This window comes from Microchirus variegatus (genome assembly GCF_963457635.1).
Source record: "Microchirus variegatus genome assembly, chromosome: 6".
Lineage (NCBI taxonomy): Eukaryota > Metazoa > Chordata > Actinopteri > Pleuronectiformes > Soleidae > Microchirus > Microchirus variegatus.
The window spans coordinates 14,482,499-14,495,092 of record NC_139807.1 but is presented as its reverse complement, the minus strand read 5'-3'; the positions used below and the strand labels follow the sequence as shown (position 1 = coordinate 14,495,092).

General features: G+C 38.9%; 1 protein-coding gene across 1 annotated transcript; it reads right to left on the bottom strand.

Annotated features, from left to right (window-relative positions):
- Positions 1-871: 871 nt before the first annotated feature.
- On the bottom strand, positions 872-12,174 carry hspa4b (heat shock protein 4b). Its single transcript, XM_083890630.1, has 19 exons — positions 11,867-12,174; positions 9,517-9,574; positions 9,211-9,351; positions 7,916-8,038; positions 7,367-7,466; positions 7,109-7,242; positions 5,634-5,878; positions 5,470-5,546; positions 5,197-5,348; positions 4,934-5,040; positions 4,122-4,255; positions 3,826-4,010; positions 3,613-3,705; positions 2,751-2,906; positions 2,517-2,642; positions 2,301-2,408; positions 2,099-2,218; positions 1,759-1,920; positions 872-1,426 (listed from the first exon to the last, which is right to left on the bottom strand). Exons 1-19 carry the CDS (start codon positions 11,971-11,973, stop codon positions 1,220-1,222), a joined length of 2,535 nt encoding a protein of 844 aa, XP_083746756.1. The 5' UTR covers positions 11,974-12,174; the 3' UTR covers positions 872-1,219.
- Between the last annotated feature and the right edge of the window lie 420 nt (positions 12,175-12,594).

Genomic DNA, 12,594 nt, shown 5'->3' with positions numbered 1-12,594 from the left:
AATAATAATACCTTTTCTTGTTTTTGATCATATGGGTTTTAGTTTAATAAATCACGCCCTGATTGGTAACCAAAGTACTTTGGTCAAATTTGAGGTAAAATAAGCTTGAGCGTTTGTAGAATGCTGCTATTTAATTTATGTGTTTTTAAATATGTGTCAACACAAATGTATCTGCTTTTATTTGTGAATACCTGTGACCGAAATAAACTATGCTTTTTATATGTACTTAGGTAAAGGGCGTTGGTTTATGTAGACCGCCATCTTGCAGCACCATGTTTACATGTTGGACAACATAAGGCACTATGAGCCAAAATAAAGTATTGCATTAACTACTATTAGTAAATGTGCGTGAAATATAAAGAATTAAAAGTAAAAATTGTTGACTGTAATTGGGTAAGGACCATCAGATGAGTCCTGGGAGATTTTTGGAGCATCTGATAAATGTGCAGAATTTATTTCCCCCAGAATTTAAGATTTGATTTGTGTGTACTGTATATGTGTGTATTATATGCGTTTTAAAGAATATGCACACAATTGACAACAAACCGCTTGAGAATGTCTTGAGACACGCAAAAATGGTTGTAGCATGTCATGCTTTATGTTGTATATGGGCTCACTATTGTATCTTTGAAAAGTGGGTCCACATATAAGAAGTTTAAGATTAATAACAGAATTATAGAGGTCTGCCTTCTTCAGTAATTTATCTAACCCATGGCAACACTTACAGTAATTCGACCTATTTGTTTAATAGTCGACTATAGCTGTGCCTTCAATAACTACTTTGCTGCTGGTTGTATATTAGTAAAACTTAATAAATGAAAACCTGAGTTTTGTTTGACCAAACTAATAAAAGCAGTACAAATAGTTTTCAATACCTTTATTTAAAACCATATTGTGACACAGACCAGAACACGTACAGAGCACACAACAGAAATAAATACCATCATGTATGTGTACAGCGCTCATTTTCAAACAGGCTTATTGCGGCTGGCTTTAGATTTATGTCATCCAGAAAGGGAGAGGGCATGCTATGTCACCAGACAGAGATACCATCAGCAGCTGAGCTCTGTGTGCTAATCACCGTGCCTACGTTTTTTGACTGTAGAGTGCAGTTCACTGAAAACACGCTCCCTCCGCTCGGATATAAACCCAGACTGCGTCTCAATCTGAAGCAGCGAGCTCCCGTTCAGCTTTGCTTTCAGTGAGGCGTGAGGCTGCTTTAATCAAGGTCCATGTCAGGCTTGTTTTCTGCCGTTTCTGACGCGGGGTTGCCCGTGTTCTCAGTCGTTCCCTTTTGTGCGCTTTCCTCCTGGGGCTTCTCCTGACCATTGACGGGCCCGTTCTGCTCTGCGGGCGCCTCCTCCTTGGGAAGCTCCACCTTGGGTTTGGGCTTGGTCACGATGGGGTTGCAAGCAGAGAACAACTCCTGGGAAACAAGAGAACACGCACAACATAAAATGTATGAAAAAGAAAGTATTGGAGATCTTAATATTTACAGTTTTATAGTCCTCCATTTAGCACCTTTCAGATTCAAATTCACATGTGTACCCATAATTATTTAGCCCAGCAGTTGTTCTGTCATATGATGTTTGTGTGAACAAATAAGAGAAAGAAAATAAAAAAAAGAGAATAACAACTTAACTACAATTTCTATTTACTGGTCAAATCTCTTAGATGAATTGAATATTTAATTTACATAATGGAATATGGAAGTTCCCATTTCAAGTATTTATGATCATGTCAAACATCGACCCTCACCTTTGTTTTTGCTTTAATGTCTTTGCCTTTGACAGTGGGATCCGCTGTCAAGCTCTGTTTGCTTTGCTGGTTCATGGCGCTGTTCATCCAAATCATTGCATCACTGGCCAGTTTGTCCACTTTGGTGACATCTGCCTCGTCTATGTGGTCATACTGCTCCTCCTGGAAATGAATAGAGGAATAAGTGTTGCTAATTTTATGCAGACATAACAATAACATTATTAAATGACCAAGTTTCCAAATTCATGAGCTGTGCAGCAAAAAAGATCATCTGGACAACTAGTATGCCAGTTTCATTTCAAAGAATTACCAATATACACAATATAAATTGTGTATTTACCTTTATTTTGCATGCTTCGACAAATTTCATGTACTGCTGGATTTGTTTCCCCAGCTCCTCAAAAGCTTTTGGTCTCTCTTCGGCCTCCATGTACCTCTCCTGGACGGGCTGACCGAGTTTCTGTGCATCACACAATGCAAACGTGACTTGAAAATATCAAAATGGTGACCAAGTAATGGATGAAAAAAAAGCTTACAAATACCTTTAACTCTGCCAGTTTGTCAATGTACACCTGTTTCGATTGATCCTCCCCATCTTCATACAACCAGTTTTCAGTGTCCTCCAGCTTTAATGACAAAGCATCTCGATCCTAAAAATAGATTTAAAAAGAATTATGCAACATGTCCGATAATACAGTGGTTATTAAGATGATAATGTTGATCACAATTCTGTCAATTTGTCATGATTGTTTACATACCGTCTCACTGACGTACTTCTCCAGCAGCCCATGCAGTTTGTCCCTCATGTCGTACACATACTCTTCTACGTAATTCTTAGCGTCATTCCTCTCCTTCTCCAGCTTGTCCTGCATGATCATTTTACCCTGAAGAGAAGCCAAGACAAGAACTGTCACTGATAAAGTCCTCAGAGTAGATTAAGAAATTACAGGTGAAGATGTGTGTGATGTTGTGATGGCTAAAGGTTTAGTTACCTCATTTTCAACAAACAGATTGAGCATGTCATCTGCAAGCTGCCACTGTGGACTGTTCTCAATCGGAAGCTCCAGCACTTTTGTTTTGACTTTGGGCTTTTTGGCTTGTGGGGGCTGGTCAGATTTCTTCTCTCCTTTACCCTCCTCCGTGGTAGTCTAAAAAAAGGTAAGGGCATATGCACTGAAACCTTAAACTTCTTTAGAACATCTATAATTTAATGTCATCCAGTGCATGAGTGCTGGACTAAACCCATCTTAATAAAACATATATATTTAGTGGGATTGCGCCCACTATGCTGTTCTGCAGTGGACATTTTCTTTCCTACTTCTTCTTCTTCTTCTTCTTCTTCTTCTTCTTCTTCTTCTTCTTCTTCTTCTTCTTCCACCATATTTGTCCATTAAATAGTTTCACATGCTTCAATATAGAACCAATTAAGGACATTGTAGCTTGTATTATTTCATAATTTCCCAAATATTAAATGTTTTTCACACATTTTCCCCCATTAAAATGAATTGAAAACGTCTTCAAAAACACAAATTGTCAGCTTCTTGCTAGCTCCATACATTTAAATGTAGAAACTTGGATTTGAGAAGCTAAATTAGTGCATTATTCAGACCATCGTCCGACTAGCTGATATGGGGTAAAGGTGGTGAACTACCTAGTCCATCACAGGACCAACATACAGAGAATAACAACCATTCAATCTCACACTATGGTCAATTTAGAGTGTTCCGATTAACTTCTGCATGTTTTTAGACTGGGCAAAAGCTTGAAACAGTATGAGCTTTTTAAAAATGCAGCTAATTGTGGGTTTTAAAATCTTTTATAAAGAATATTATTCATGTTTAAACAAATCCATACCTCCATCTCTTCGTTCTCAGGTGTCTTCTCCTCTGCGTCTTTGGGACCATCTCCCTGTCCCTGCTGCTCTTCCTGATCAGTTTGCATCTTGTTCTGCAGGAAAAACACACACACAGACATTGTTTTTCTGTCTGAAAACACCTACAACTAGAAGTTAAGCTTCTTTGTAAAAGGACAACTTATGGTGGACAAAAACTACTGTGGATGTCGTACCTCTCCCTCTTTGTCACTGGCCTGTTCAGTTTCCATTGGTTCCTCTGTCTCATCACACTTCTGCACTTCAACCAGTGAAGCGCTGGACACACTAAAGATACCATGGATATTCACCCGCACCTTAACTTTCACCTTGGAGCTTTCACCAGATGCTTGTGGCACCACTTTCTGGATCAGAAACTGACCTGTAAAGAAGAAAACAATGCTTACGTTACACTAATATTTCATCAGTTAAGATTATAGGAGTATGTCTGTTCCTTAATAATCAATAATCACTTAAAAGGAGAGGTACATACCAATAGTGGGATCAGGGTAGGGCAGCTCTTTAGGACAGTTGTAGTAAGCCTCCAAAGAGAATGGCTCTTTTCGGTAGAAGGTCAACACTTTGGAGAAAGGAGCTGCGTGGTTCTTGGGAAATACCTCACAATCACTGCAACAAATTAAATGATCAGAATTGTTATATTGAACATTGTAAACTATAGTACACAGCTTTAATGACTCCACTCACTCATGTTCATTCTTGAACAAACTTGTGCTGGGCATGTTAACGCTGCGCTAACGTGCGTTAACTCCATGACGACTGACTGGAAAAAGACGCATGTGATGTCATGTTTATGTGATTCCCGATTTTTAAAATGAGTCACTAAAGTAATGTTCAACTTTAAAAACAGAGGCACACACATGCAGTACACAGGTACGCTATATTTGTAGCGCTGCTCTTTTAGTTTAATAAACAGACAGCTCCTGTTTGACTGTATGGTGTGCTAATGGTGCTAAAGGAGCTAACGCAGCTAACGGAGCTAACTTGTAAACGGTGCTGTGGTACGTAAATACATGAGTCTTTTTCCAGTCAGTCGTCATGGAAACGCGTTGTGTTAACGTTGACACCGTTAACAGCGGTTAATGTGCCTAGCACTAAAAAATATATAAAATTTTTTGGTCATATTGTACTAGATGGGATAAATGCTTCTTGCCCACACCCACCCCAGTGCTACTGCTGTATACACACACAAAGGCTCCATTCGTCAGCTATGATGGTATTGCTTAGTATCGCAGCTTTAAGATCAGAGATGAAAAGAAAGAAAAAAGATCCAACAAAGTTGTTTACCTCAGGCCTTCCTCAGCAGCAGAATGCCACTTCAAGAAGATGGGATAGGGAACGATGTCAGTGATGGAGAACTCGCGCACTTTGAAGGCAGGAGACAGGATTGCACACTGTGGAGACAAAACAACTATTTCAGTAAATGCAGAAAAAAATCACCCATAAATGTTTATTTAAGCCAAAGATTTGCTCTGTGCTGTTTAGAAAAACATCTTGTGTGTGCAAAAGGGAGATTTGGTGAATAGCTGCAAAACAAAGGCTAAAGATACCTGCAGGGCACATCCTCTGGCCACGGCCTCGTCAGCATTCAGTGTAGTGCTCAATTCCTTCCCGAAGAATTTGCTGATTCTCTCTTTGACAGCGGGGATCCTGGAAGCTCCACCCACTATCTCAACTGCATAGATGTCTTCCCTTTTTAGCTCTGACGGAATAAACATGTTTTTTTTTAGGGGACATGAAATCGTGAACAAAAAGACACTGAATTCCTCAAACAGAGAAACGGGAGCAGAAATGTCACGTAATTAAAGGAAAATAATACTCACTGGCGCATTCCAGCAGACTCTGCAGAGGAGCCTCCACTCGGGCCAAAACATCAGCACACATTTCTTCAAAGTGACCCCTTGTTTAAGAGAAATGTAACGGCCAAAGTAAGAAAACGACAATTGATGGAAAATGTTGGGGAAAAAAAAGGTTCACGTCGACCAACCTGTTCATACGTCCAGAGACGTCGATGTCATTCATGAAGCACTCGATGTTAAGCGGTAAGTCTGAGGAGTTGGCGCTCATCAGCTTTTTCAGTTTCTCACACTCCTGGTACAGCCTGACCAACGCCCTGGGCTTTGTCTTGACGTCGAGCTTGTACTTTTTACCAAACTCCTCGCAGAAATGCTTGACCAGTACTTCATCAAAGTCCTTTCCTCCCAGTTCTGGGTCACAGGCCGTAGCGAGAACCTGAGACACACAAAGAAGAAGCCAACAAAGTGTTAAGGTTATGAAAAACCCTGTCTTGCATAGATTGATATATAAAATGTAGGGCGGCCATGAATAGTTCTAAGCTTTGACAGAAACCAATGACCAAAACAGCAAATGTGATTGCAGTAAAATTTACAGGTGACTGCAGCCATTATTATTATTATTATTATTATTATTTCACACTAAACTGGCTGAGGTGTGTGGGCCACATTATGTAAATTACATAACTAATATCAAACAGATGCATGAGCTACATAGATGTTGTGATGTCATACTGGTGTGACACTGTGTAGCTCAGCAGTACATTACAGATAAGAACAACACAGTAAATGGAGATCAGCAATTGAGAGAAAACAGCATTCCATTGTTTGCCACCCTATAGGAGACATATCAGTGTGCTTGGAACCCCAATTCAAGAGTGCCAAAAACTGGGATGCTATTGGGTCAATTACTTTTGTACTTTTCTCAACATTTGCCAATGAAAACGTAAAAACTGCATGACATACTGCACTGAATCTATCTATTCTGCTTGGTGGAAATAGGTATTTTCCAGCTGGGAATCTGTCAGTCCTGTATATATTTTATAATAAAGCTTTGTTGGAAAGGAAAATGTAAAAGTAAAAAGTGCTTTCATATTGAAATGGCACCAGGATTTGTTTGTATGACATATGCCATAGATAAAGATGTGGGGAAAGATCATTTTCACTGTCTATTTTGCTGTGAAACGTTTGGCCCTGCATGGAAAACTGAGTCCTACTTCCAAAAAAGAACAAGGTGGTGCGCTCACATTCGTGAGATGCGGGTCTCACGTGGGCAGTGAAGGTGCTCTAATCAATGAACACATCTGCCTAAATGAAAACAAATGTTCCATAATGCAGACATGCTGCGCACACACACACACTTAGTGTGAACCTGCTCTTATCTAATGTTACCAGCATCTAGACTGAGACAGCGACATCTGGACATGTGACAGGGTTTAGAGTTTCAGCAATGCTAGCAAGGTGTTGAAAAAGTAAAAACAAAAACGTGTCTAGAATACACTAGACAGGGAAGTTTGGAAAATCATCAACAGCTACCCTACTAAAGGGCTGCATGCTCCCAATGCAACATATTGTTTAATCCCAATTCTTCCCTCTCCAACTGTTGAGAAATTTGAAAATCATATTCAGCACAGCTGTAAAGGAATAAAAAATAATTGCATGCACACACCTTGAGTTTGCCCTTGTTAAATGCACACACTGATGTCTGGAATCCAGAATGGCCCAGGTCCACAAACACCACATTCCTGGCCTTCTCCTCAGGAGCAGGCAGATCCTGCTTATAGATTCCATATGCTAATGCAACTGTAGGGAGACAGTTAAAATATTAGTCAACATTCAAAGTGCTGGAATGACAACACAGAAAGTGCAGCAATTTCCAACATGACCATCCTTGCCCAAGCCCAACCCAAGAAACCCTAGTACAGACCTGCAGTTGTTTCATTCATGAGCCTCAGGCAGTTGAGTCCAGCGATCTGAGCAGCATCGACTACTGATCTTCTCTCGGCATCGGTGTAATAGCAGGGAACCTGTTTTATAACAGAGAGGCAACATAAAATAGACCCTTTCTTTTTGAGTTTTCACTTAACCAGTTTGATTAGATTAGATTGTGACACACATACACTGTGAGGCTGCTGTTTTTGTGAGTGTATCTGCATGCAATGCACCGATATGAAAATATCTCATCTTTTTGGAATGTTGAAATTGTTTTCAGTGCATCTTTTCATACTCGGGACAAAAAAAGTAGGTCATGTGTCTGCTCCATCCAGACAACACTCGTCTTTGGTACCACACATATCTAACAGTAAAGCTGGGGTGATGGAAAAGCAACACTGGTAATCTATCTTCAATCATCTCAGCAGCTCCAAGGTTTGGTTGCTCAGTAACGACAGATGTGACAGAAGCACAACCCCACAAGCACCTTGGTTGCAAAGCTCAGTCAGAACTGTAGCAGCAGCAGCAGCATGGTGATACTTACAGAGACAACACAGTCGGCCACAGGCTTCTTCAGTGCACTCTCTGCCGTCTCCTTCAGCTTGGTCAGCAGCATAGCAGTGACCTGTTCAATGCTGAACACCTTCTCCTCCTCCATGTACATCACCTTCGGTCACAGAAGAGAAGATGTGAAAAGAAGTTAAGCTGCCAATGATAACTGTGTTCATAAAAGTGGAGTTCACAATTCACAACCAAGAAGCTCGTAAATCCATGAAAGCACCAAGGGTGGGATGTTTGCTTGAGATTTCAGAGATGGTGGAGGCTATTCAAATTATATTTAGAGAATTAATAGCAAATATTTTGTAAATTTCTTTGTAATTTCATATTACAACAAAGGAAATTGTGTGTTTCTTTAAAACTTAACTTAACTTCAAATAAATCATCATTTGCTTGCTTCGATCTGTCTGTAACTCCTATTTTCATATACTATATTCTTCCAGTCAGCCTATAAATAATTATTGTGAACCTTACACCTTCTTGTGATGACATTTCACAAATTCAGAACGTTCAGATACACAATGTTCTGCTTAAGGTGCAATAAAACCCTGTTCTATTGCTATTTCCAGATATAAAACTGTGGTTGAGAACAAAATAAAACAGCATCTGACACATAATAAAAGAATGACCCAAGATAAAAAAAAAAAAAAAAGTTGGTCCATCAAAAAAAGGAACAAAAAGTTCAGGAATTGAGATGCATGTATATGCATTTGTGAAAGAGAATATTTGTGTTTTCATGAAGGTTCCTTCACTTTTTAGTTATTATTATTATATTATTATTATTTTTGATGATTTGACCATCAAATTTCAACAGGGTGAATGGCTCCTCTATCAAAGACTCAGCAGGTCTGTATTGCCAGCATTGGCACTAACCTGGTTTTGAGTCCGTATCACAAAACGATCTACAATTGCCATCCTTAAGTCTCATCATGTTATTCTGAATCAATACTGAATTTGTTTTCTGTTATCAATTAGCCATCTCCATGTTTCTATGTTATAGAAGACCTATAGAAAGACTGAAACAGCGAGACATTACCATTGTAAAAAAAACATGTCTGTTGCTTTAAATGATAAACAGTTAGATCTCAGAATCCCTTCCAATGATGACTTTGATATTCCAGTAATCTGACTATACAGTAATATAGTTTATTGTGTTATTTCTGATGGGAACCACTACAAATCCCCTAGAATGAGAGCAGTGGAAATGTAATATCGTACAGTACAGTTTATTGGTGCCCCTAATGTGCCGGAATGTGTGAATCTAGTTTATTCTTCTCTTACCTTGATGCCAGCTGTCCCTGTGGGCATCTGTACAATATCATACACCAAGCTGTTTTTGACGCGCTGCACGTACGGATCTGAAAATGCCCTGCCATGAAACCTCTTGAACCCTTGGACTGTGTTCTTGCAGTTTGTGACGATCTGTTAAACAGACAGAAACACTCCATTAAAAAAATAAAAGCACATACATGGACAACAGTGTGTTGTATGTTCATAATTAATGCTCTATTTAAGCACTGGTCCCTATTCATTGTCATTTAAAACATTATTTCTCCAACGTTCCAAAATGACAAATAAAAACATTACCTGGCTTTTTGCAGCTGCTCCAATTGAGCGATTCCGAGGCCCATAAGAAACAAATGCTCTAAACAAAAAAAATAACAACAATTCAGTCATTACTTGAGTAGCTTGTCATATAAACGTGGATGCAACAAGTAATACATGACACATAGTAATAATTATGTTTTAGGTCCTACGTTCTCCGTGTGGTAGAGACTTTGACATCAAATATAATGGTAAATAAGAACAATAGTATGATGCTCGGGAGTCAAAGAGATCTTTGCATTTCCTGATTTCTTTCTATCTAGAACTAATGTTAAAGTGCATGATTAGATTAAATATCTTTGTCCCCATATAATCAATGATAAGGACATCAATAGACTGGTTTAGGGCATATGTACACTGCATATACAGCATTCTTATTAACAAAGCAATATGACAGGTCATATTGTGTCATAAAAGTATACTAATTAATGATGCTTATGATTAATTCATGATTAATCTGCCAAAGTGGTGTGGTTCCAGTCAGATCTGTGTGTTGTCGGCCTAACTGTTATGCCATTACGAGTAGGGCAAATGATTAATTGTTCTACAATTGAAATCACACTTTGAATCAATTGTCAATTTTGTGTTTTATTACTTGATTAATCTATAACCATTACATTATTTTAAATGGCTATAGATTAATCAAATAATAAAGTGTGATCCATACACATCTTACCAAAGTTCTCATCCTTGTATTACATTATAAACATTGACATTTTGCTAGTATAATGTGGTAATGCTCCAGCATGTTTTAATCTACAAATTAAAACTTAAACTAAAATACTGTAAAAAAAAAACAAAAAAAAAACAACTAAATCATGAATATGGCTTTATTGCATGTCATTAACCTTGTTCTTTCTCTCCCTAGTTTTTGTCTTTCCTCATCTTGCAGCATCCAGATCCAGTTTTGAGGCTATTATTATTATTATTATCATTAGCAGTGGTTGTACTGTCATTATTATCCTTATGCTATGATTACAATTGATATCAGTATAATCCGTTATCAACAATATCGGCTACTGCTTGTATAAATTACTATAAACATGTCATAACTGATTCAGAACTGTCCTGTCTGAACCTATATCGTCCTACTGGTCACGTTCTTCCATCTCTACCTCGGCTCCCCGGTTTCCCGTTTCCTTTCACCCCAACCAGTCGAGGAATATGCCACACATTTTCAAGCTGGTTCTGTCAGATTTCTTCCTGTTAAACGTTTTTTTTTTTCTCTCTCCACTGACGACTCATTGTATGAGTGGTCATGGTTGTTCTTCTCTCTATAATATTTTAAAGGCTTCTGCATTACTATATGTACAGTGCCTTGAGATAATGCATGTTGTGATTTGGCACGATACAAATAAAATTTAATTGAATATCTTTCAGAAAAAAATTATAATTTAGACCTAATTACAATATCGACTCATGTCATGTGCAGAATGATAGTTTCAAAAAATACAATCATAACTGTAATATGATAACGTTAAATTATCTTTAGCTAAAATGAAAGAGTTTGATAATTAATTGTACACAAACCAAAACACTATGGTCTGTCTCTGTAAATTGCCTTTTGTGTCTGAAGTACAGTGAATTTAATACTAAAAAAATATTAATTTCATAAATTACGTAAAAAAGAATTGTTTTGTCAAAATACACCTTAAAATGGAAATTAAAGCTAAAGTGCATTTGAGACCATTCATCAATAGTAATAAAACTAGACAATATCACATAAATATGTAACTACAGGCTGACGCCGATTGTTGAAAATGGTACAATTGTAATGTATCGTGACGTTTTTCATCAGGTTTTCATCCAGACTGGTGGAGACACTGTTGCTCAATACTTCCTTCCTTAAAATACTGTTTCTTGTCTCTAATGTTCCTCTGTCTGTTCCTTCTGAGGACAGCGGCTCAGTCAAATGAAAGTACAATGGACTGCTGTGTGGCGGACGGTGCTGACAGTCTGGTTCCGGCCTCCTCTCATCATGCGCTTATTCACGCCTGCAGCAGCAGCGGCACTTTCATCACCTGACAGATAGATCTCTTATAATAGTGGAAAAAAGGTGAACTCGACGACGTTACTGTACAAAAACACCAGACGAAACACCCAAGCCCGAAAACCTGACCCAGTAGTTCTTTCAGGCTCACAATGGTTTAATTTCGGCTACAGTTAGCGTTAGCATACCGCTTCCTGTTGAGAAACCGTTAGCTTGCTAACTAGCTGCGTTAGCTTCACTTCACGTGAGATGCTACACAAGTCAATCCTGTCAGTCTGTCAGAGCAGGTGACACAACGCAGATTAAAAACACGCCACCTCTCCGCTGACACTCACTACTTACGGTGTGCATCGGTCGCTGTAGTCGTTAGCGACTGTTTCAATCCCACCGGCTCTGGCTACGGCTACATAGCAGTTCATGAATCCAACGTCAAACCCGACGACTGACATCTTGAGCGGCTAACAGGACAGCGTGGAGTGCGGGGATTACAGAGAGGAACTTGGCTCAGTGTTGAAATAAAACAGCGGCTACAGTGGGCTTCGATCAGTGGATGATGACGATCCACCCTTGCTCTTCTTCCATGTAACAGAGCGGCAGCATGCGGTAAGAAGAAGGTAGGTGCACCGGCTGATGCGTGAGAGCGTTCAGGAATTTTCTGACCAATAGCGTCCTACTGCAAAGACGCTGTACCCGCAGATCAGGCGCCGCCTACAGGCCGAAAGTGGTATCTGCAGCGGCGTAACTCGCCCATGTACTACCGCATTTCCCACAGATAATGCAAGAATTATGAAATATGCATGAGGAAGGGAGTTCCAACTTCCGAGTGCAGTGGAATTGTGAAATTATTACTTGTCTATACAGAATTTTAAAGCTGTATAGTTTTACTGTAATCTGAGTATAATAAAATTATAGAAAATAAAGTTGTTAACCAACAATGTAAACCAGTCCTTCTCCATTCATTTCATACAGGGACCCACTTTTCACTATATAAACGGTCATAAGTAAATTTGTGTATAACACAACATTTGTTTTATAATTATATTTTTAAGAAACTGGACATTTTCACGCAA

Bases quoted from the DNA above. Each gene is read 5' to 3' on its own strand.
- hspa4b (XM_083890630.1), bottom strand. From the start codon at position 11,973: ATGTCAGTCGTCGGGTTTGACGTTGGATTCATGAACTGCTATGTAGCC. The intron at 9,575-11,866 runs GTAAGTAGTGAG...TTTTTTGTTTAG, and splicing joins TACAGCGACCGATGCACACC to AGCATTTGTTTCTTATGGGC. The intron at 5,349-5,469 runs GTGAGTATTATT...TTATTCCGTCAG, and splicing joins GAGTCTGCTGGAATGCGCCA to AGCTAAAAAGGGAAGACATC.